The sequence below is a fragment of the Adiantum capillus-veneris genome, chromosome 12, assembly GCF_014529385.1.
Source record: "Adiantum capillus-veneris isolate H3 chromosome 12, ASM1452938v2, whole genome shotgun sequence".
Lineage (NCBI taxonomy): Eukaryota > Viridiplantae > Streptophyta > Polypodiopsida > Polypodiales > Pteridaceae > Adiantum > Adiantum capillus-veneris.
Window position 1 is genome coordinate 33,096,786 of NC_140942.1, and position 21,011 is coordinate 33,117,796.

The 21,011-nt window shown below is 45.1% G+C and overlaps 1 protein-coding gene across 1 annotated transcript in view; it reads left to right on the plus strand.

The window, feature by feature from the left end:
• Window positions 1–21,011, plus strand: part of LOC147445550 (uncharacterized) — a 121,915-nt gene that overhangs the window by 35,487 nt on the left and 65,417 nt on the right. The window contains exons 4-7 of the mRNA XM_086525030.1: window positions 11,559–11,704; window positions 11,780–11,879; window positions 11,973–12,097; window positions 20,924–21,004. Coding sequence (XP_086381156.1) covers window positions 11,559–11,704; window positions 11,780–11,879; window positions 11,973–12,097; window positions 20,924–21,004 — 452 coding nt within the window. The remainder of the gene's footprint in view (window positions 1–11,558; window positions 11,705–11,779; window positions 11,880–11,972; window positions 12,098–20,923; window positions 21,005–21,011) is intronic.

A 21,011-nucleotide genomic window follows, 5' to 3' on the forward strand; every position in this document is an offset into this window, starting at 1 on the left:
GTATTTCTTTATTGTTCAAAAGAGGGAATAAACGCTGTGGTTCCCTACAAGCTGCCCTGCACAAACTCGGCTGAATTTCCACTGTTCCAGCCCGATTTCGGCAGCATAACTGTACCAGAACCCTTCACAGTCAGTACTCCCACGCATTGGCTGACTTTCCCGACGCAGACTTTCCTTATTGATTTCAAATAAGGATCTTTTTGCTTGTGCTTCTTTGGTAGAGTACTTTCTAACACAATAGATGTTATGCACAGTGCGTGATAATGCGTTAGCAACAACATTTTCTTTGCCCTTTTTGTACATAATTTCTATGTGAAATCTACCATTAAGTCGTCCCATGTAGCTTGATGGCCTCTCAAATCTAGTTGAGTGCAAAAATACTTCAAGGGATGATGATATTTGTAAACTTTAAACTCTCCGCCATAATAATGCCAAATCTTGAGCGCATGGATAATAACATATAATTCTAACTCACGAGCAGGCCATTTGAATTGTGGAGATGAAAGCTTCTTACTCTCAAGTGCCATTGGCCTTCCATCTTGACCAAGTGCCACACCAACTATGATACTACTAGCATCTGTATGTAGGTCAAATGTTTTTTCTGGATTAACAATTTTAAGCAGTGGGGCTGAAGCTATTGCTTGCTTCAACTGTTCAGAACTCTCTTGTTGCTTGCTAGTCCACTCAAAAGGAACTCTCTCTTGCAACAAATCAGTCATAGGGGCTGCTATGAAAGAGTAAATATATGATGGAAACTAGGTAAACCCAAAAAAGGTGTCAAAAAAGGTAAATCTGTGGTGCTAAAATTGCTCCTACTTTCTTAGGATCCATCTTGATCCCTATAGCAAAGTAATATGACCTAAGTATTCAAGCTGAACCATAAACAATAAAATTTTATCTACATTTTCATACAAACATGTCTCTCTCAAAGCTTGAAAGATTGCATACAAATGTGGCTCATGCTTTTTCAAACTCTTATTGTAAACTAAAATATCAACAACAACATGTCCCATGAGTGGTCTTCAAACATCATTCATTAACATCATAAAAGTTGCTGGAGAATTACTTAAGCCAAAAGGCATCACTAAGAACTCATAATGACCAAACCTTGTCTTGAAAGCTGTTTTATATGCATCTTCTTCTCTTACTCTAATCTAATGGTAACCACTCTTTACGTCTATCTTACTAAATACATTGGCTCCATATAGAGCATCTAGAAGGTCATCTATTCTTGGCATGGGATATTTGTGCTCGATGGTGAGTATATTCAAAGCTCTAAAATCCTCACAAATCCTAAAGGAACCAATTTTGTTTTTTGAAAACAAATGGAGAAGTTGAGTCAAATCAATCTTTTCTCCAAATGTTTGCAATAGCCTGCAGTGTGGAGATGTCCCTAGTACAAATTCGATCTTGTGCTCCACATTCCTATTCGGAGGTAAATCGGAAGGTAATTTAGACTTAAAAGTGTAACAAAATTGGGCACCCCAAGTCTAGAATCTGTCGCGACACGAGAGGGATTCTCTACAAATACTTCACAACTTAAATCACAGTTCATTTCGAGACGACACGGCCTTACGTAGTTCCGTGCCCAGAGGTATTGACCCCAAAACCTGGCGCCTCTTTCGGTAGTTCTTTATTATATTAAATCTTGAGCAAAGTACAACTCCCATAGGGGACCTCTACTCTCAGACTCTGCGTCCAGATGCTCTGAGAAGTGAGGCCCCTAAGAGTCCTTTTATTCTTACAAGGGATGCCAAAAGCAACCCAAAAGCAGTTAAACCTAAAAGCAAAGTATTCCTAAAAGCAATTTTCTTTTCCCGAGAAAAAGATCCTTCTATTAGTTAATAAAACTGCCCATAGGACTACAGCCACCTCTACTAGAGAGGACTACATCAACCATAAGGAGTGACTCTCCCAATGAAAAAACAGTATATGTACAATGAGGGCTAAATCAAGAGATGGGAGGAGGGAAAAGCCACATAGGTGGATGGTAGTGCCATCTGAGCTCTCCTCGGACCATGGTGAAGAAAGGCCTAGGGCGCCAGAGTCGAAGGAACTCCTCTCCGCGCTCCCGCATGCGGTTGGACCTACCTTGAAGTCTCTTGAACTGTCCCTTGAGAGTATGGATCAACTCCAGCCAAAAATCTCGAACAGTCTATGCTGGTGGCACAAGGCGAACCTTGAAGATGCAGAAGCAGCGAGCCTGCCAAATGGACTAGAGTGTCAGGCCACAGACGAGCTCCCAACACACCTCTCTCTCACTGCACCACTCTTGTGGGGTAAGCTCTGTAGCAGGCTCAAGTGTAGGTTGACCCCCTTGTATCACTATCATCCTGTTGGTGGAGGATAGCTTAAACTGTAGTGCAAGGCCCGTGATAGTGGACCAAGCAGCTGCCCCCCAAGTGTACTGTCGTGCTGTGGAAAGAGCTGGCATGAGCCAAAGGGCTCGAAGACAAACTTGTTGTGCCATAGGGCAGTCTCACAAACAATGACACTGACTCTCCAAAGGATGGTCACAAGGTGCGCATGCTGCCGAAAGGCCACTATGTACTAGCCAGCTTCCCACTCCTGTAGCTCTATGTGCAACTAGCCACTGGAACAGAGTGACTCGCCGTGGCTGTCTGGCATCCCACAACCTCGCCCAAAAGGCTAACAAGAACTAAGCTGTGAGCCTCCTCGTGCCAATGAGGTGCTACAACAGGACGAGCCTCTCTCCGTGCTGCTAGTATGTGACGTCCCAGTCGAACAATGTACTGAATGAAAGGAACCCGCGGATGGTCGGCTGAGGAGAAAGGGTCCCTCCAAAACCACTCTCCAGGGCTCCACTGCACTCGTGCCAGCTGTTGGGTCAGGATCGATGACACAAGTCCTCCCGTAGATGCCCACTACTTGGATCCTCTGAAAACAACACTGTAGTCTGTGGAGTCTCTACTGAGACTTTGTGTAGTCAACCCTCGCCCTCTATCTCGAAGAACATGTCAGCTGGTACTACTTCTGTGATGTCCTGACACATGCTTCGCACCCCTCCCATGCCTTGCAGCTGGACGCTTTGTAACTCCTTTGGCAAACTTGAGAACTGAAGCCATTCACCTAGAGTGCGTGCTGGACCCTCTGCCATGGGACCCCAAGAAACATGAGGCCTACTACCAACCAAGTGGCCTCTCTGAGTGCTGACCATGGGGTTCCAAACAAGGGACTGTCTCAAACGCTCCTCCGTGCAGGTGGACTGGTGCTGCTCCAAGCCTCTCCGCAACTGCTCCCAAGAGCGAAGCAGGCTCACAGCGAAACGATCCTCTAGTCTCCTGCTCAGACAAACTCTGTGCATCTCTGTAAAGATCCATCTACTGGAAGGTCTCCAAGGGCCTCCTGCCTGAGGCACTCGAGCTCTAAGACGCTGAAGCAAAAGATCCTTCCAAGGCTCCTCTCTTGGAAGCAGTCCTCTAACCACAAACTTCCCAAGAAGGGCTCTGCTCTACTGTGTTGTGTCTATGATCCCTAACCTCCCCTGAGAACAAGGTAGAGTGATGTCACGTGACACATCCAACCCTATGTGTCCATGGACAAGCTACAGCATGACCAGGGTTCAGTTCAGTCAAGTCAGTCTAGAATAGGAAGTGATATGGCACTTTTGTGAGTCTGTTTGCAGACCGTGCATGACTAGTCACTTAGTTTAGATGCGTATCCTCCGGTTGCACACAACATGATCATCAACATTCCCATTAGAATCCATCAGGGGAATTTTCCAGTGCATTTAACCTATTTTCCCTATTTTTGACATTTTTAACTTATTTATTAAGTGACTTTTGTTGGGACCTAGGTAGGGCAATTTTGCTAGGATAATATATAAGCAAACCAGAGCTAGCACTTTCTGGCAGAAGAGGCAGCAGGAGCACCTTGCTCAACAGGCAACTTCTCAGCAAGACCAACCCCTGCGACAACTCTAGCGTTTTCTCTCACCAGAAGGCCTAGCTTTTTTGCACCAGATCAGCCAACGTTTTTGCACTTGCAGATTCCCGGCGACAGTAGAACATCAGATCAGCCTAGCGTTTTGCATTGCAAGACAACCGGCAGCAGCAGAAGACAGAAATCAGCCCTAGCGTTTTTGCATCAGCAAAGCAACTCAGCCTTTTGCAGATTCATCACGACAGAACCTCAGTTAGCATCAGCGTTTTCAGTTTTCAGCAGTGACTCTACAGTAGAAACCCCGAACCTCGCAGATCTCACCTTCCCGCAGTAGATCCTCGCCGTATGGTCAGATCCCGCGAAGTTTGCAGATTCAGCCCGGAAAACGCAGATTTCAGCATCTGTGTTTACAGCGCGTCGTCGTCGCATCGTCGCCATCGACATCGTCACCGACATAGAGTCAGAATTCAGCAGATAAAGATTTGCAGATTTCAGCCATTTGCGTCTTTGGACAGCAGTACAAAGGCGTCACTTTTCAGCCCTTAGATCGGTCTCGCCATCCCTGTCGTCGTCATCGATCTAGCTTAGACTTGCATCAGTCACATGCATCCACTATGTACCAGTTTGTGCAATCAATAGTAGACCACTCTCGCCGACGAGAGTGGGGCCTTCGGAGGAGGGTTTTACAACATCTCTGGTGTCGTATTCTCTTCTCTCTCTATCTCTCAGTCTCATACACTTGCACGCACAATGTCCATTCACTTTGTTTATGATCATTGCACTCTCTCATTAAGAACGGAAGGCTCTACGTGCCATAAGAACAAAAGGAACCTTGAGCACAGTTCGGAGCACTCATCTTGAGCAAACTTCAAACATTCATTCCGTTGCACCCTTACAAGTGATGACTTGTCATGCTATTTTGGCCCGGGCTATTTGAGTGTCTTGATTAGAGAAAGTTCTTGCTTGGGTAAGAGAAGATCCTTCTCTAACACAGATTGCAAGCTAAAGAAGAACCCCAAGACCCTCCAGACCCTGAAGAACCTCAAGAACTCAAGAACTTCAAGAACCCAAGAACCCAAGATCTCCAAGAACCCAAGTTCCTCGTGAACTTAAGAACCCAAGACTTCAGTGGATGGTCATCACCCGAAGTGGAATGGATACGTCGCATGGAGGTGGTGAGCATGGGAGTGGCGAAGAAGAGTTTTCCCCACCAAGAGGTTTTTCCGACCCTTCCCCTTTCCCATCTACGACAAGGATTGCACTAACTCCTATGGAGCTTTGGAGCAGATGTTTATGGACAGGAAAATAGAAACTCGAAGCGCAACGCGCTGCCTTGGAGCGCAAGCGCAAAGAAAGACAAGCAGCATGGAGCAAAGAAAGAAAGAATTTGGACGCAGAGTCTGAAAGCAGAGGACCATCGGGAGTTGTACTTTACTCAAGGATTAATAAAGAACTACCGAAAGGGGCGCCAGTCTTTGGGGCCAATCTCTCTACGCATGGAACTACGCCGGGCCGTGTCAACCAAATTGAACTGTGATTTTAAAAGTTGTGAAGTATTTAAACTAATTTTCTCGTTTGTTGTGGAAAATTCTCGTCTTGGGGTGACCAAAACTGTGGCAACAACTACAGCAGCATTCTTGGCTTTCTTCTTCTCCTGAGAAGCTCTCGACGGTGATTTGGACCTTTCTTGGAATCAAGGTCGCTTCCTCGAAGTGCCCTCGCCGGATTCGTGGTCTGAACTTCTTTTCTTCTCATACTTCGCTCCATTTATCAAATGGAATGTCCTATTGGATCGTAAACACGCAGAAAGAAAAGCAGAAAGAGAAGCAGAAAGAAAGACAGACTTGGAGCGTGAGTTAGCATCTTATCCTGAGATTCTGGAAGGATATTTACAAGCACTACAATTGAGGACAATTGTTTAGCAGTTGGAGGGATCTTGCTAAATAGACTATTTTCTTACTTTTCAGAGTAATTCTATTTATTGAAATCAGAATATTCAAATGCATACACTTGAACTGTAAAAGTTAGGAATTGTAGATCTACTAGAAGTGATAAAAGCCATTAGGAACGGACAATTTTGATGTGTCATATGATGGGTGGCATTGAGCATTGCGAAGGAGTTGTACCGTTAGTTTGGTGGAAGAGACGTGGAAGTGGGTATTCCCGATGCATCACATGATGCGTGATGGGAGCATCGGATAGAGAATATTTCATTGGTATGGGAGAAAATCTGAACATGGAAAAGAAATACGCGTAAAGATGCAAGCACAAGAATAAAGATGGGTTCTGAGAAGCTTTTACTAAAAAGCCGGATGCTTTTAAGTAGATGCTTTCCCACAAGAAATCTATGTTTGCGTACCATTTGTGCTTGAGAATTGCATCCAGGGACGCATCAGTTTTCGGCTCATTGGGTTTTTTAAAGTTTTCGAATAGGTTCACACATTTTTAATAAGTGGCCAGCTGCCCACTTATTACCCTTCAAATAAAGCAGGACAAAAGAGGGTGACCCCAAAAATCTGCCAAAAACAGCCCTGAGGGTAGCTCTCTCTCTCTCTCTCTCTCTCTCTCTCTCTCTCTCTCTCTCTAATAGCTTCCGCTAGTCCTTTTTCTCTCTCCTCTTACCGACAACTCACTGCTGTCGGTCCGAGAAGCCTATAAAAGCAGGCAGCTCTCTCTCTCTCTCTCTCTCTCTCTCTCTCTCTCTCTCTCTCTCTCTCTCAGGGTTGCCAACGTTAGCTACAGAGGCCCTTCCGTTGAGAAACTACGAGTGATCGCGTGAAGTAGACGTGCAGAGGTCGCTTTTTCGTACTTTGAGCAACAATTAGTTTGCTATTTGCTGATTAGAGTGCGCATCCATGATGGGTTCGTGACGGGGAGCCAGTTGCATGGCTCTTGCAATTTTCGGGGTCACACACCTATTTTTAGGGCTTGCCGACAATTCCAGTCTTCCTTCTTACTTCCTTGGGTTATAGACCGAGCACTATACATATTATCCCAAATGCAGGTCACCAGTTGGATTTCTACTTGGGAGACAGTTTTCACCACGGTATGGAGCATCACGCTTTGGACCATGTGGAAGGCTCGATTTGCCCACATTGTGGGCTCACAGTCCTCCTCTACGTTCACCATTTTGAGAGCCATCTGGATAGATCTGCTGCATACTCTTCGCACTTAGTGGGATGCTTGGGCCGGCTCCTCTAGGGCAGCAGAGCCTCTCTACCTGGCTGATGCAGGAGCTCATGCCGAACTCTAATGTAGCAACTTCCTCCTGATGGATAGGAGGAGGGGAACAATCTGCTACTCACGAGACAAGTCCAGGCCAACCTGACAGCCCAAGTAGTGAACTGCAGTCCTTGGGGGAATCCATCTAGAACCCTCACCTTGCAGCCAATTAGGCGTAGGAGCACTGCCAACCCAGAAAGCCACTGTCTTCCTCTAGTTGATCAGTGCGCCTGATGCACAACAAAAATTCTCAAGAGCCTAGGCGCTCACACCTATGCAAGCTGGCCTCCAAGTACAAAGCTGAGTCGTCTGCAAACTCAGCATCCAATAACTCATTGCCCCGAATAGGGAGCGCTAAGCCACATACGTCGTAAACCAACTTGCTGTGAAACCAAGAATCTACTCATCGCCTCAGCATAGAATAGAAAGAAGAAGGGGGCTAGAGGCCAGCCGTGCCTGACCGGGCGTGTGAGCATGAAAGGTCTTCTCTACCTCCTGTCAAAAGCACCTGACTGTGTGCACGTTTGTAGAGACCTCTTATCCAAGCATCTAAGAAGCCCATCCTACATAGAGTACCCTCCAAGAAATCCCAGTCAACTTTGTCGTAGGCCTTCTCAAAATCGAGAAGTATCACCAGATCCTCACCTCGGTCATAACTTTTGCGTCGTCCAGTAGTATAGTCAGGGTGTATGACATGATGCATGTGGGTGGGTAAGGTGTGAACAATCCGTGCAAGATGGCGTCCGGATCTGCGAAGGCCCGAATACGCCTCTCCTCTAGAGATTTGTAGTGGCGCTCTTGGATCTCTCTCTGGTGTAGTCGTGATGACCTGCGTCCATGGGCACATGGGCGTCTGCGAGCTCGGAGCTACTCAACTTGCTGTAGTGAGTCGTGACCCCTCTGTGTGTGTTCGAGGGTGATGCTGTAGTGGTCCGCTAAAAAAACTCTGAGAGCTGCGTCCGTCTTACTCTCTCATAGTAGATAGTGCATGAAGGAGAGAGTCCCGGTGCTGTTGTGCCTTTAAAAGGAAACGGCCCAACTATCGCTGGTCTCTAGACTCAAGAATCTGGTGTAGAGTGGGCTGCTCTATAAACAAGGTATGATATGTGCCTTTGATCCCCTCATATGCTCTACACACACTTCTTTTGTAAATCTGATTTGATTTATTTACAAATGGGAAACCTCAAAGTGAGGAAAACCCATCAGAAAATAGATACAAAGGAAAGAACATAGAAGCGTTCCACAATGTAAAGGCGGCTAGAAACAAACATAGGAAAGTTGCAAGATATTGGGGGATATGTCCCCAACATCAAGGGCAAAATGTAAGGATTGCCTAAGCGATTTCTTGAAGAAAGGAAAAAGATCCGTTTCTTGCTGATGGAACATGCTAAGATTGCGTTGGCGCCACAAAGACCAGAAGGACCAGAATCCGACCCAGGTGAAGAAAGCCTCAAAACATTGAAGGGAAGTTGAGAGGATGCCAAAAGCCCAAAACCGTTTGTGGAAAGTCTTTGAGGGAAATCGAAGGCGCATACATGATGAGATGCGGGCAACGAAAGTCCTTGTGAAGCGAAAATCTTAAAGCAGGTGTATGATAGTCTCTTCGGTAGCTGAACATCTGACACAAGAAGAAGATCTGATACGACGCGCAACAAGGAGAGTTCCAACAGGGAGAACTCCCAACAAGCAACGCCGAAGAAACAGACGTTCCTTCAGAGACAAATGGCTCTTCCAAATTGCAGCAAGAGCCTTTCTCCACCATCGATCAGATTTATGCAACGACCATAACGCATTGCAATGATCAACCAGCCATGAATGACGTGGGAAAGAGGCATAAATGTTGCTAGCAGAAATGGCATCAAAAGAGTTTTCCCACAAAGTCCAATCCGTCATACGGCTTCCATTGGCCAAGGGCGGAACAGGCAAGAAAACAGTGAGCATGAGGTGAAGCTCTTTCCAAATCTGATGATAATGCACACCCAAACTATGCTTGGGAGAAAGAAAGCATAACCCTAGACGTGTCAACCACATCGTCCACCGTACATATGCCCCGACAAGAAAGGAAGTATGCTTGACGTGGCGAGCGATCAACAAGAGTAAGTGAGAATGCCCTACTCCAGTGAATGCTTTCCAAGCGTATTGAATTCCCATCTGGATGTTGTCGGCCATGCCATGCAAGAGGAGTTGTAACAGATTTGCAAGCAATGAGTAAACTCGAGGTGACCGAGCAACCAGGAATACAACCATCCATCTTGCCAAATACAATCTGCCAAAGGGAGGTCTGCTAGTGACCAAAGGTGGGTGTGGCAACATGCTGACAAAGTGAGGAAACCATGACTGTCCATGGCTGAGACTGTTGAGCAAGAGTAGGTAACAACATGGCCTTCCTTGCTATAACATGGCGGCGAAGATCCAAAATATTAAGCCCCCCAAAACGCTTTGGATTGCAGAGCTTCTCTATCGATAACAAATGAAGGCCTTTCTTTCGGGAATCGGTACGCCAGAAATGAGATAGAGTATCAGACATAATCGACTGGAGGCGAGGACGAGGCCAATGTAACAATAGCAAATAGAACTGAACATATGCCATCATTATGCTCTGAACAATACGGAGCCGAACATGTAACGGCCAAGTGGACAATTTCCAATAATGCAATTTGATATGTAGTCTTTACATAACCCAATCCACTTGCTGGGTATTGGTTACATTCCACCCAATAGGATACCCCAAGTGTTTGACGATCACGTGCGAATCAATTATCTCCCCAGGCCACAAGAGATGATGCCAGTCACTTGCATTAAGAGGCAGGAGTTTGGATTTTTTGAAATTGACCGTTAGGCCTGCCGCAAGCCCAAATGTATCCAAAGCCTGCATAATCTCCCGCATGTCATCCTGATTATTTCGAGGCATGAATATGGAGTCATCAGCATAAGCATGTCCAATAAAATCATTCCCAATGGGCAATTGCAATTCGTGAAGACGGCCAAGGGAAACCAAGTGATCCAAATACATCAACAAGGGGTGGGTGGCAATGGCATACAATAAAGCACTGAGGGGGCAACCCTGCCTGACAAAGCATCCAAGTGGCCAAGGATGGGTCAGCTCACCATGAAGAAGGCAAGACGACGTACTGTGAGCATACATGAGAAATACAACATTTGTTATTTTAGGACCGAATCCAAGGACTCGCATTGTGTTAGCAATGAAATCCCACTGTACCGTATCAAAGTCTTTTTCAATGTCCACTTGCATCACGAGAACATCTTGTTGGGTGTATTTGGCATATTCCATTCCAATCAAGACATTAGCCAAATTATCCATTATCTGGCGACGAGAGATAAAGCCATACTAAGCAGGATGGATACCCACCAGAAGAGGCTCTTTAATGCGATGCACAATCATCTTAGCCAATATTTTGTACCTGTTTGGGCAATAATTTCAGCAAGCCTTCTTTCCAAGACAATGACAAATTCTGCTTACTCCACGCCGCATTCATCATATAGAGCAAAGGCTCTTTCAAGGACTCCCAGAAAGAGATGAAAAATTCCACAGTGAGCCCATCCCAACCAGGGGAACGCCAACGGCCAAGAGCAATCAATGCTGAACGCAGTTCATTTTCAGTAAAATCCACCTCCATTGCTTGCGCATCATGAGGCGAGAGAATTGCATGCACCGTAGATAACAGAAGTTGACGGGCACGATGAGCTTCAATCGAAGTTGGAGGAGGAACAACAAATACATTTCCAAAATGTGACGTCATGGCATCAGCAAGCTCACGTTTAGAGGCTGTCCAAGATCCCGATTGAAGCATTACTCTCTTCTTAAACGCCAGGCTGTCCGGGGTGTCTACCTTGGAGCCAGAGGATTCTATGAAGTCTTGTTGGCTGACACTGACGCCCGCAACATGTTGCTTGAATCATCCCCTTTGTTTTTTGGTACTTAGATGACACATTTACTGCCATGGGCTCTTACTAAAGATTATCAAAGCCTTATCCGTCACAAGTGCCCAGTATGGGTTGAAATCAGGGGGATCAGTTTCTCTCTAGGAAATGTTTGTTGCACATCAATAATGCCTATCTTTCGCATGAGATGTTTCGTGATGTGATTCATGATATTATTCCCCCATTGGTGGACCAGATGTATTTGAATCTTGACATCACTTGGTATCGTTTCGTCATGCGTGTGCAATGTATGATTCAGGATTATGGCAAGCACTATACGCTTCAGTTACGCGGGGATGTTGAGGATGCTATAACACACACACACACACACACACACACACACACATAGATAGATAGATAGATAGAGAGAGAGAGAGAGAGAGAGAGAGAGAGAGAGAGAGAGAGAGAGAGAGAGAGAGAGAGAGAGAGAGAGAGAGAGAGAGAGAGAGAGAGAGAGAAGGCTCTCTTTTGAAGTAGACTGCTTTGTGTAGGAAGTGTGCTCCACATTAAAGTTATTTGCAGAGGTGATGGAGGGTGTGCTGAAGCCGGTTTCCAAGAACCTTATTTTTTCAATCCTTCATGCTCTTTCTCATAATCGTTGCCGTGTCCGGGTTGTTGCTATTCAAGCTATAGAGATGTAATCTTAATAACAGCTGCATTACTGCATTTGATTGATAAAAAGAGGACTGACATGAGCTTCAATTGTCAACAGGTTAGTTCTATGTGGTGCTCATGAGACCCTTTATCAGTTGACAGCGTATCGGGACCCGAATATCATACCAATAAGTGAATTTTATCATCCCAGTGTGAAGGTTATGTATAAGATGTCATTAACAAAGTCAAATTTTGAATTGAGATGGAAATGTCCAATTGCTGATATGTCATAGGTTCTGCCATTCTTGCAGACACAGTACTTAGCGCTGCTTGCATCTGACAGATCTATAAAAGTGAGGGAGGCCCTATTGAGGACTGTTACTCGTTGGCTTCTTGAGCTACCTGAAAGGAGGGAACATGAGATTCGCCTTTTACCGTGAGTCCCTTTTTTAATACAGTACTTCCAATGAAAACAACATTACTCTTTTCATGTCAAAGTATTCTGATGTCCCCCTGTAAAGGCCAGGAATGTTCGGATCTCCAACATTCCATCTCTAGGATCTCACTGGGATCATCTTCTTTGCAGAGAAACAAGGCAGCTCATTCACTCTTACTTTTGGTTATGTTTATGCTAGAGATACCATACAGTCCAGAAAATATGTTAGGGGGAGCTCTGAGAACTAAGACCCTTATTGTGGTCTTTGGGACTATATTGCAGTGATTGCCCATCGAGAAAACATATTCCACTGACACAAAAGCAACCATAATACTGTCACAAGACGGGCACCACGTACCAATATAAAAGAATAGACTGAACAGACTTTTAGTACTTCAATAACAATTGAAATGAGAGAGAGAGAGAGAGAAATGAAATGAAATGAAATGTTATATTAACGTCTTCAAAAGGCCAAAATGACCTATGAGACCAATCAGTTACAAAATAGTGAATCTAATACCATGTCTGGGTACAAAAGAACTAGAAAAGAACTAGAAGTGGAACAAAATACTACTACTACTACTACAATCTAAAACTACGTGGGTGTAGCAGCTGGTACAATAGGTACCCGGTAAACTGGATGTAACAGTGTGTGAAACAAAGATGGAAGAAATGGTGAGGATCCATCCTCATCTGCACTCTGGATGTCGAGAGAGTATGGCTCGAATCTTCTGTTGTAGTCTCCGTCGATGCTGTGTAGCTCCTCTCCTCAGTCGCGGTCGTCTGTATCTCTGTAGCTCCAATGCTCGGTCGATGAGAGTGCCAGTAGTGGTCGAATGAGTGTGGGACGAGCTCTGCAGTGGTGGCTGCTCCTCTGGCTGTCCCATATCTAGTGAAAAGAAATCTGTAATGTGTCTCTGGGACTGCCTCTCTCTAGCTCTCCCCAGTAAAGTGTCTCTATACCTGTGTAACTCAAGTAGATATAGTCCAAGACATCTCTGATCCTCATAACTTATGACCCTAGATAGAGGACCAAAACCCTCTCTGAATAAGCAGTGGAAACGCCCCCGTATCTCATAGAACACTGTGCAATGACATATGTAGTGCAACTCTGTCGCTGGCTCTCTTTGGCATAATCGGCATATCCTGCTGTCTGCTGGTATCCCTCTGAATCTACCGGTCTCAATCTCGAGCTGATGTGAGGATGTGCGTATCTGACCAATGGCACAACGCAAACCATGAGACATATGTGTGTCCATGTAGCTGGGTCGAATCACAAACCCATCTCCTGTGAGGTGGAGAAGATGCTCTCTATAGAAAGCCATCTTCGTGCTCAACTCCTGATGCGGCTCTATCCATGTCCTCCTGGTGTCGAGCTGGATCAGGTCCTGACGAATGAGTCTAGTGATCTCCACCCGTGTAAGAGACAGCGAGGGTGCCTGAAGAGAATACTGGAAAGGGGGCAACCTGTCCATGGTGAAGCCATGCGTCTGAAACCATGAAGTCATCTGTGCATACCAGCATGAAGTGTCCCCCTGTAGAGCTAACTGTCTGGAAGACTCAAGGGCCAATCTAGCATATCTGTCTCTAGTAGTATCCCATAGGCTGTGCACAAAGGACACTGATCTGGTAAGCGCCTCAATCTCCATGGGGGGGGCAGCTAGCTCTGCTCGAATGATCGCGTGAGGTACGGAGGCCTTGGCTCTAATCAATCGGGAGATCATAGATACCAAGGGCCTCTCCATACTTCTCCAACCATCCTGGCCTACAGAAGGTCCCCATACCTGTACCCCATACATCATAGCTGAGGCTACTAAAGTATCAAAGAGCAATAACTTTGTCCGAGGTTCCTGGAACTGAACCTGCGAACACATCCTCTCCAAGCCTCCCAAGGCCGCATAAGCTCTGGTCAGTCTAGTCTTTGCTGCTCTCCCCAAAGAAAACCTCGGCCCAGTGAAGACTATCCCAAGGTAAGTGTATGCATCTGTATACTCCACAATCTCTTGACCATACGTGAAGGTCGGTGCCGATCTCCTGATCCACTGCGGTGTGGTGTTAAACACCATGACCTTGGTTTTACCAAGGTTTACAGACAATCCACTATCCTCTACAAAACTGTGTAATGCATCCAACTGTCGCTGCATACCCTCTGGTGAGTCAGAGATCAAGACAATATCATCAGCATATAACAACAATGGGATCCACGTCCCTGCCAGCTGGGCACCTCTATCACCCTCTCTGTCAATGTAATCAGACACCTCATCAACATACATACCAAATAGAGTAGGAGACAATGGGCAACCCTGTTTCACCCCGATAGTGGAGTGAACTAAGTCAGATATCCCCTCTGGGGTGCGTACATGTCCCATCACTGATCTGTATAAAGCCATAATCCCCCAAATCAACACTGTGGGCACCCCCATCTCCTGCAGTCTGCGCATCAGTCGAGCTCTCGGTACCATGTCAAATGCTTTGCGGAAATCCACAAAGCTACAATAAATCCGTCTCCCATGTGACCTGCCCTCCTCAATGATAGCTCTGAGTGTCAGAATATGGTCAAGAGTGGAGAAACCCCTCCTGAAACCTGCCTGTCCCTTTGCCCGTACACCCTCACCCTCTGCCCAGTTACTCAACTGCTGCTCAATAATGGATGCATACAATCGTGCCAGTGTGTGTCCAACCATAATAGTGCGGTAATTTCCAGGCTCTGTAGGATCACCTGCCTTGAATATAGGCACAATAGTAGACAACCTCCAAGTCTCAGGTAATCCCTCACACATGGCACGATTGAACAACACTGCAAGAACCTCCATCAGCATATCCCTAGCATGTATAAAGTGCTCCGCTACTAGACCGTCATGATCGTAAGCCCTCCGGGTCCTCATCCTGTCAATGGCTCTCTTTACCATCTCAGTGGTAAAGAAGGTGCTCGTAGGTGGACATGGCTCTGTAGGATCTGGAAGGGGATCCTGCCCAGGAACCGTATATAACGATGCCGCATACTGGCCCCACACATCAGGAGAAGTAATCACTGGGGGAGGGGAGTGCTCATGGAAGAGTCGCCATGCCTCGCCTGAGTCTCTACTCAAGAACAACTGATACAAGTCTCGCTCCATCTGGGCCAGGTAAGCTCGTTTCTTCTTTCGCACAAGGCGCCGGAAAGCAATCCGCGACTGTCTGTAGGTGATGACTCCTAAATGAAGATCCCTCTGAAGCTGGGCTCTCATCTCTCTGCACTCCTCATCATACCAACTATTCTGGGGCATGCTCCCAGAATGTCGCCTCCGATCCGGTTGAGTGTGTGGGTATGCCTCTGATGCTGCATCATGTAGTGTCTCAGTCAATAAAGTAGTGCACTCCTCTACTGAGAGGCCTGGAGCAACTGTGCATAGACGATCCCAGATCGCCTCTGTATAAACCGAGTCAGTCTCTGGTGTAAATGTATAACGGGTGTGTGACCTGCCTCCTGATTTCTGGGCTGTACTAAACTGAAAAGATACGGACAGTGTCAAGAGAGCATGATCCACTGCTACGCCCACTGGTCTGGCTCCCACCATGAAATCCTGAATACAAGGAATAAAGCTCGGCTGTGTCATAACATAGTCCACTGTACTGGCCCCATGTCTGTGTGGAAAGCATGTGAAGCCTGCTGCTCCAGGAAACCGCTGTAAGCCATTAAGTATGGCTAGCCCATGTGTAGTCGTCATCTCCGTGAGGTATCTCCCATACTCAGTCTGCTCTCTGTCATGTGAGCATCTGTCAAACCCCAGCTCACCCACATCCAACTCTCTAAGCATCTCATCTGAGGTGTCGTAGAAGACTGTCTGACAATTGCCCGTTCGAGCATTGAAGTCTCCTAGGAGGATGATATCACCATCCCTAGAAAACTCCCATATATCATCATCTAGAATTGAGAAAGGCGACTGCCCTCTGGATACAGCATATACTGACGTACTGGGGGGGAAGTAACATATAGCAATATATAGAAATCGACCTGTGTCAGCTCTCAGCCTCACCCACATGTATCTAGCCTGATCATCTCTCCGTACAATATGTAGTAGTGGCTGTAGCTCCTCCCTAAACAACACCGCTACTCCTCCTGAACCTCTACTCCCATGCTCAGATCTCGTGACTGTTCTGTGGGCTGTCTCCCATTTGTATCCCACCACATGTGGCATCAGTTGGCCAGGGGCCTGGTGAGTCTCTGAAAAGAAAACAATGTCCTTGTCTCTGAAACTGTCCTCAAAGGCACCAACATCCAACCTCATAGACCCATTACAATTCCAAGTCGCCATCCTCAATGTGGTCCCATAGGTCTCGCACCGTCATGTAGAGCGCCGCTCTACAATCACCACCCGACCATCTCTGTAAAAGGCCATCTTCCCCTTCTCCCTTGCCGCTTGAATCTCGGGCATTACTTCTCTCATATGCGCAAGTTGTGAGAGAGTGAGGTCATCGCCTAAGAAAATACCTGTCTTCTTGAGAGTAGGTCTCTTCCTCAAGAATTCCTTCTTCTCTTCCAATGAAGGGAAGCGTAGTATGAGAGCTCTTTCCTTTGAAGATTCTCCGGGGCCCTCACTCTTCTTGCCCACTCTCCATACCTTTGTGTGTGAAGGCTTCTCCACCCCCATCATTGATGTGAGGCTTGTGACCTCTTTTTCCACATTGTTTATGTCCTTGAGGCCGGTTACCCTCACATGTAGAGCCCGCATCCTCCTTCTTTGTTCCTCTTCGAGGGTCATGTTGATAAGAGTGGGTGTACAAGGAGCTTCCTTACCTTTCCCTTTCTTGGCAACCTCAATCCATTTTTCGGCCTCCTCTACTTTCTTTTGCGTTTCGGATATGACCGCGGCCCATGACTTCTTCTCCTCATTGATGTTGTCAATTTCTTCCCTCAAAGAGGGCTGAAATTCCCCCTCTTCAAGCCCATTTTTTGACCGTGTTTCCAACACTTCTTTGTGGAGGTCCAAAATGCTATTCTCCAACGTGGCGATCTTGTTGAGAAGATGATCCTTCTCGTCCTTCCACCTCTTCTCCTTTTCTTCATTTTCTCGGAGGAAAACGGTCTTCGCGTTCCTCCAATCTTCCATCTCTTTTCTCCATGCTTTCATTTCCAATTCAATGATGGAAATTCGTTTGGAGTGAAGCATATATTTGAGTTTGCTTGTTGCCATAGGTGAGGTTGGGGATGACATGAGAGAGAGAGAGAGAGAGAGAGAGAGAGAGAGAGAAGAGAGGATTGATGTTTCTAAAGTGCAGAAAATGCAGCAAACCCTAAAACGCAGATCTGTCCAACAACCCCAAAAAAAAAAAAAAAAAAAAAAAAAAAAAAAAAACCAGTCGCGAACCCTAAAATACAGGTCGCGAGCCCTAAAAACAGGTCGCGAACCCTAAAATACAGCAGCAAACCCTAAACGAAAGCATGGTAAAGAGAGAGAGATGTGGCATGATGAGAGAGAGAGAGAGAGAGAGAGAGAGAGAGAGAGAGAGAGAGAGAGAGAGAGAGAGAGAGAGAGAGAGAGGGAGAGACTCGAGAGAGTGAGAGAGAGAGAGAGAGAGAGAGAGAGAGAGAGAGAGAGAGAGAGAGAGAGAGAGAGAGAGACGGACGACACGCGACACGGAGTGGCGGAATTCCATCCCAGAGACCCTTTTGGTATTTCTTATATTGCATCAACTCAGTACAAGTCGGTACTCCAGACTCTGCACCTCCTCCAAGAAGCATGCCAGAGAATGAGCCCTAGCCTCATATTTAAAGGCCCTAGGCCCCAAAAGCAGTTTTACATGAAAAGCCTTCAAACTCAAAAGCTTCTGGTCCAAAAGCAATGCTAAAAAGCTGCCAGCGTAAATCATGGAATTCCGTACAACTGCCATGTCAGCATTGTCAACGCGTTTTGCGGAAATCTGCCATGTCAGCACTATCAGCCGAATTTCAGGTTTTTCGTACTATTGCCACATCATCAGCTGCATGTGTGTGTGTGTGTGTGTGTGTGTGTGTGTGTTCTGCTTTATTTTAATTCCTTTATGTCACTTGGGGTCCCATCGGACGGGGGTCCCCATAAGTTGGCAGGGCTTCTTCTTCTGTTACTTGTTCTTCTTAGGATTTAGGCCCCTCGACCAAGATCTGCAAGTTGGCTCCATACTTTCCATCCTGAAACCTGCACCAAAAAAATTAGGGTTAGGTTCCTTCCATAAGGTCGTAGCCGACCACAGCATGGCCCATCAACTCTTTGGACAATCAGTGTTTCTCTGGCGGCGATGGTAGTCCAAAGACATAGCAATCACACTGGACCTCCAAGGTTTAGCTCGAAAAGGGACACCTACTGAGAGATGTCGAAAAAAATTCAAGTTATAATCTGCTAGAGTTTCCATGACAAGAATTTCAGGATACCTCACTCTGCCAGAAGTTGCACTTCGAAGGAAGATGTTAGAAACCATACAACTTCGGGCAAAAATTTTCTTGAAAGCTTGCCAAGTCCTTGGAGTATGCGGCTTGGTAGCTATAGAGATCAACATTTGCATTGACACTGCCTTTGAGAAAAACAGCTGCTCGAAACAAACCTTGGATCCTTCTCTTGCAAGTGATCTTTATGGCTTATGTCCTGTAAGACATGAGCGGTGAAGACGGGAGCGCGCCCGATGCGCGATGGATGAAGGGTGGGAGTGGCTAATACGTCCGGGCTCTGGGCCCGAAGATACTTTCAAATAAAATTCCATTAGTCTCTGGTTTGCTTTGTCTGCTCTTTGGTAGAAACGATATGCTTTCAGAAAAGCACACTACTGATGCTTTGATACCACTGTCACAAGACGGGCACCATGGGCCAATAGAAAAGAATAGACTGAACAGACTTTTAGCACTTCAATAACAACTAAACTGAGAGAGAGAGAGAGAGAGAGAGAGAGAGAGAGACGACAGAGAGTATTGGCCCCAAACCTTGGCGGCCCTTTCGATATTCTTTTATATTGCATCAACTAAGTACAAGCCGATACTCCAGACTCTACACCTTCTCTAGGAAGTATGTCGGAGAATGAGCCCTAGCCTCGTATTTAAAGGCCCTAGGCCCCAAAAGCAGTTTTACATGAAAAGCCTTCAAACTCAAAAGCTTATGTTCCAAAAGCAATGCTAAAAAGCTGCCAGCATAAATCATGGAATTCCGTACAATTGCCATGTCAGCATTGTTAGCGCGTTTTGCGAAAATCTGCCACACCAGCACTGTCCGGAATTTCAGGTTTTCCGTACTGCTGCCATGTCATCAGCTGCGTGTGTATTCTGTTTTATTTTAATTCCTTTATGTCACTTGGGACCCCATCGGACGGGGTCCCCATATGTTGGTAGGACTTCTTTTGTTACTTGTTCTTCTTAGTGTTTAGGCCCCTCGGCCAGGATCTCCAAGTTGGCTCCATTCTTCAGGGCTTTGACACGTCAGCAGTTTGTGACACATACCATGCCTAAGCATTTTGTTCTATAAACCTCCGAAATAGGTGTAGTTTTCAATGTTCTTCCTGCTCTGGAATATCGTATTAGAGTTGTAGGAAAATAAAATAGCTATCCATACTAATCAGCAGTCTACTGATTTTTAGACATTCATTCTGACTTTTGGATTGTTGACCTTCCAAGCAAGTGGCGTCTATTTTATCCAAAGTATTCTCCTCCTTGGGTTTGGGATATGTATCCCCGTTGAGGTAGGTGAAGAATATATTTATAAAATAAAAATAAAAATAAAAATAAAAATAAATAAAAAATTATAAATATAAATAAATAAATAAATAATTTAATATAAATAAATAAATAAATAGATTAAATAAATAAATAAATAACTATATATATATATATATATATATATATATATATATATATATATATATATATATATATATATAGAGAGAGAGAGAGAGAGAGAGAGAGAGAGAGAGAGAGAGAGAGAGAGAGAGAGATGAAATGAAATGAAATGAAATAAAATGTTATATTAACGTCTTCAAAAAGGCCAGAATGACCTATGAAACCAAACTGATACAAAAGTGGTGAATCTGTTACAATGTCTGGGTACCTTAGTACTAAAGTACTAAGTGTGAAAAGTGTGAGAGAGAGAGAGAGAGAGAGAGAGAGAGAGAGAGAGAGAGAGAGAGAGAGAGAGAGAGAGAGAGACACGCACGCACATGTATATGAGTATATAAATATGTATAGTTAGTATACCATGTATTCTCATGTGGGATCTTTTTCGTTTTATAATTTAAGAACCTACATATAACGTAATCGTATACATATATTTACTTGGGGCTATGTTGGAATGAATGCTTAATGAGGGGCAGGAGGTTGGCTGCAGCAAATAGCCCTGTGATGTCTTAAGAGTATTGATGAAAGGCAGTTTCTTTGTTGGTAGAAAAAGGGAACATGGGTGTTCAAACTTGTGGTTGAACACATTTGTGTAAATCATTTTTGAGTTGTTGTTGCTTTTTATTTTAATATTAAACAAATCAAATATATATTTCAAACCATTCTTTCTACCTTCTTTCTTTTATAGGTTTGTCTCTTGATTGTGTGTTTTGTGCAAGTGTGTTAGACCCTCTCATAGTTTTTCTGTTCAAACTTTTCTGACCTCATGAACCTTAGAGTTGGTCAAATCACCTTGCATTTTATGCTCATATACACTGTTTTCTGATGTGGAAGCGTCTTCTCTTTTGACAAAAAATCAAGATTCATATAATAGCTGTTAGCTTGAAAGTCGGTGCTGTATTTAGTTATTTGTGAGCATTCACTTGTAACAATGTGTTTCTAGTGAGTTTCAGGTAAAGCACTCTATGAGAAATCATTCATTGTTTCTTGTTCAGGTATGTACTGAATGGTTTCATCGATGAAAACAAAGAGCTACAAGGGTTGGCTTTTGACATGATGGAATGCATTGGTCAACAGTAAGAA